This window comes from Chiloscyllium plagiosum, unplaced genomic scaffold (assembly GCF_037043375.1).
Source record: "Chiloscyllium plagiosum isolate Xiang-an unplaced genomic scaffold, Cpla_swu_hap1 HiC_scaffold_10, whole genome shotgun sequence".
NCBI lineage: Eukaryota > Metazoa > Chordata > Chondrichthyes > Orectolobiformes > Hemiscylliidae > Chiloscyllium > Chiloscyllium plagiosum.
Window position 1 is genome coordinate 89,116,424 of NW_028270148.1, and position 4,590 is coordinate 89,121,013.

Below are 4,590 nucleotides of genomic sequence, written 5' to 3' on the forward strand. Positions count from 1 at the left end.
ACAATGTTTTGAAAAGAGTTAAGATGACAATTGCAGAACATTTTTCTTCATGTCATGTTAAGAATAGGCCTCCGACTAATTCTAATTCCCTTCTCTATCTTTAGGTATGGCTTTCCCAACGAAAGGCTAAGAATTCAAGGACCATGTTACTGAACCCTCGTCAGATCCGAACTTTAACAAATGCTTAGTTTCACAGCAGCCTTGGATAAATGAGCCCACCCTGACTGTCAGTGAAATACTAGCATTGTGTGCGTGTGCACATATTTGGAAACCAGCTGGGTCAATTAGTTACAATTCTGACCTAGTGTTCCTCCTATCATTTTGTTACATCTATCCCAGAGGAATCACATGTAAAGTATTTCATTGTCTGTTTGGTGTGGGGTTCATCCAATACTGTGTTTGCTTTACAAATCACCTAATTCTTTGCCATTTGTAGCTCGCAGCTTCTGAGCTAAGTGTGCATTTTGTAGGTCAATTGCTGAAGAACTTTTAAAATCTGTAGAGGTTTTATTTTTTAAAAATCGATCTCAGTATTGATTCAGTGTTATGATGAATTAAAACTTGTTCGTCCGCAAGAAGCACTCCACTGATTATGTGACTATTAAAACTTAATTGTGTTTGGATCTAATTGAATTATCTCATACAGTGGGATTTTTAACAAATAGATAATAATTGTTTAAGACTGTCTTTTAAAACGGAATGCAATATTAACATGCACAGTTGTACTCTCTTTAGTAGTTTCTGCGTAAAATGTTCAAATTATAAAGGTGCTGTGCCTTAAACTGTTTTTAACTGATTATCATGTAGTAATTTCTAATGTAAACCCATCATTGATCTAATGTTAAGATGCTATTGATAAGTTAATCAATCACTTCTTAGGAAATTCCTCTAATCATGTGTTGGAAATGTTGCAATTTAACTAGGTGCAGTGGCTACTAAAGTTCGAAGGCACGATATGCGGGTCCATCCTTACCAAAGGATTGTGACCGCAGACCGAGGTTAGTTTAGTACTGGAGTTCTTGTTTTTTGTTGAACATGTTGACTGAAAGGCTGCTGCTTTGCAACATCACATCGGGTGGAGTTAACTGATGGCCTAATTTCTGAGGACCAGTCATGTCCATTTTTGTTCTGCCAAATATCATTGTGCCCACCAACTCTTCAAGATTTTTTGTTGCAAAGCTTTTTGAGAACTTTAAAGTGTAAGTTCTCCACATAAGACAAAGGAGATGGAAAGATATACTAAGCTGGAGAAAGGGAACATTGATGTTCCTGTTCCCTGTCTGGTAAAATTGTGAACATTGGGGTGCATATTCTAACTGTCAACCTGTGTTTCATATTCGGGGAAGGGAGGGAAATGTTTTCACATATGTGAAAAAGTTATTATTGACAAATCCAAAAAGGCTTTTTTAAACTATACTTCATACAGGACCAATTTCTTTTCCTTGAAGAGAAGTCGTCCTAATTGTGCCTTTATAATGTTCAATGAAATGTTACACACGAAAATGAATTTATATAATATGTACTTGATTTTTATTGTTGCTTGTTGAGGGGTCCATGAACTTTTAAAAACTGCATTTGGATGTATTATGCTTCAGGTAAAGTTAGGATTTTATCAGACTGTTTCTTATTTTCCCTTTTTTTCCAGTAGTTTACACATAGGTCTTAACAGGAAATTGAATGTTCATTTTCCCAACTGTTGTTATAGTTTAACACTCTTAGACATACAAGTGGAAAAACATAGTGTGAAATTAATGTACTTTAGGCTTGCTTAAGCACCATAAATTTGACAGCTAAGATCCTTATTACCTAATCAATCTTCAAAATGACTATTACATCCAAACTATATAAATCTTTGTAAGTTAAATTTCCCATTATATTTTAATGAAAAGATATAACTGTGGTGAAATACCACTTTTTCTCCACTTCTTGATAATAAGTGGAACTGCACCAATAGCCCAGTTTCCCTTAGCTACTTTGTTTTCCATGTCCATTTTGTCACATATCCAAATTGTGTTCATTATCAGGAGAACCAATTTTATGTAAAGAAATGTACTATATTTTAAGCGCACTTTACATTTTACGTGAAATTGCATCTTATAGCGAGAAGAAAATGAACTCTTGTGGAAGACCCTAGTACATTACAGATCTAGTACTTGCCACAAACAAAATAAAAGCCAGCTTTCCTTCGCGTGCTTTGTTCCAATGCTTTTATGCCCCACTATCATTCCTAACACTAAATATTTGCATTCAGATGATAGTTTAATATCTACATGCTGTGTTGGAAGCCTGAATTACTACTAGGTATTCCAGCAATATGTTTGGACCTTTATTTATTCGAAAACAGACACTGTTTAAAGGCAGTGTCTCCCAACTAGTCTGAGGAACTTCTGTATTCAATATATTAGCTTCCACAGGCAATCTTAATTACTGCTGTTGATGGGTTATTTAGATAGATGGTTCTCTTTCTTTGCATAGGATTGAGCTTCTTAAACATTTTGCAACAGTAAAAACTATTTTCCGATTAATTTAGATGTAATAATTTTAATTAAGTATTTAGAATTGGTGATGGGTTAATGAGTGCATAGTTCCTTACTGCTAAGAAAATGACCCTTCAGTGTAACTTTACAGAATTGTATTTGGTACAGATAACAAGATAGACAGACTGACTGAAGTAATTGGAATAAACTCCACATTGTGTTGCACAGTTTCTGAACCTGTGTGTACTGTTGAAAGCCTGGACTGAACAGAGGATCTGTAGCAGGTGTATTGGTTGATTAAATACATTATAGCCACTTTGTTGGCCCTTAAAGGCTGTATATTTTAAAAGATAAAAAAGTGTTTAGTTTACTGTGAGCATATTGCAGCTTTTTAAAAAAAACCTCAAATTTTTAGCAGGGTAAAATATTATTTTTCTTTTTGTTTCAAGAATTTGCAGTAAATGAGCCCTAGAATGTAAACAATAATTTCCAAGACATCAGTTTTCTCTTCATTTTTTTTTTAACAGGTACACTGAAAAAATTGTCATCACAGAATTAGATATTCTAGCGTCGTGATTTTGGTTGCTGAGGCACCTGGAAATTGTTTAACCAGTGCCTGATTCATGCAGTACAAATTCATGGCCTTGCAATAGCCGTCAGTGGGTGATGCACTCCTATTTTAGCCCACTAATGTAACATGAAAAAGATGTGCTGTTCTTCTTTTTCCCCCCTAAGGAGGATGAGGTCCATAAATATGTACATAAAATGGTGAACAAATACAGCCTTATGTATAGGCCACCAAAAGGGATGCTATTGTTAAGAATAACACTGACCTTACCTTGCTGAAATGGCACAAATTTGACTTTGCACTGAATAATTTATTTCATTTCCTCTGTTTTAGTCTTGTGGCCAACAGTACAATATTTTGAAACCTCAGAATTTTGATACATGTTAAGCTGTTGAACAAAAGTCTTATTTTACATTTAAGTGGACCAAGTTGGGTGGAGGAAATGGGAGAACGAAAGAGAGTGAGATACAGAGATTCCAGAACGCTGTGACTTATCACTTTCCACTTGAGAACTTATGTTTTACTGTAATCATCTCCATTTTAAATTTTTTTTTGCAAAGAAAATAGTATTACAGGTGGCTTCTTTTTAAAAAGTATAAAAATATAAAGCAGGAATGTATATGAAAATGTCAGATTTTATTGTATTTGCAGAGTATTAGCATTGAAATTCAAAAAGAGGGCTATTTGTAGTTTAAAATGTGCATTATAGTGTCAAGTAGAAATTCATCTATTTTTGGATATATTTTAGGGCTTTATAAATGTAGACTTTTAAATGGCAGGAGTTCTATTGTGTTTACATGCGAATGCATTTTATACAAGACTGTCCTCTAAGTGTACAATAGTACTCTCAACTGGAATTTGTTGAATAAAGTAAAATACTCGGCCTCTTCCAAGTTCCCATGATGTAGCCAACACTGCAAGTCCTATAATTTAGAATTGCTTGTATTTGAGGCCAAGAATTTCATATTGTTGTAAATAGAAGAATTGAAAGGCAATAAAATTTTATTGAACAACTTTGTTTTGCCCCATAGTTTTTTTAAGTTTGTCCTGTGAACTCTTTAAAAGAAATTCTACTTAATTAATAACCAGTTAATCGCATTCATTGTTAATTGTTGGCTTTTTTGTGCTTATACTTGGGAAACTACTAATGTTTAACAGCAGTCAGCTACTGACAATTGTGTACTAACTGAGGAATGCCAGACTTTGCAGTACAGATGCAAGCACTTTTTTCTTGATTCCTGATGACTGATACGATCACTGTTTCTCAAACTCTTCCATTGACTGCTACTAATCATTAGTCATTATTAGTTTCTTTCTCCTGTTAACTAATACTGGAATAGGGTTCCTTTTCATGCTTTGAATCATGGTTTAGTACTGTCATGATTGAATGCATTCTGTAGATAGTGTTGATCAATGTGTCAGAATTTCAGTGTTTGTTTTAATAGTTGTGGTTAGTTTTTCATATTGTCATCCAGTTGGCACCAGCTGACAATAATCTCTTCTCTATCTTTTTTCTTTTCTCCTTTTTTGTTTCTAACCACCCAG

General features: G+C 34.2%; 1 protein-coding gene across 8 annotated transcripts in view; it reads left to right on the forward strand.

The window, feature by feature from the left end:
• The window catches only part of LOC122552980 (KH domain-containing RNA-binding protein QKI), a 562,983-nt gene that overhangs the window by 514,412 nt on the left and 43,981 nt on the right, over positions 1-4,590 (forward strand). For 5 of the 8 annotated variants that reach the window (XM_087991529.1, XM_087991527.1, XM_087991528.1 and 2 more), the window contains exon 7: positions 924-998. The exons of 2 other annotated variants lie outside the window; for them this stretch is intronic. In XM_087991529.1, the coding sequence (XP_087847655.1) occupies positions 924-998 (75 nt within the window). Of the gene's footprint in view, positions 1-104; positions 4,060-4,590 lie in introns of those variants that run through there. One more of the 8 variants, XM_043696331.2, reaches the window with a different exon arrangement.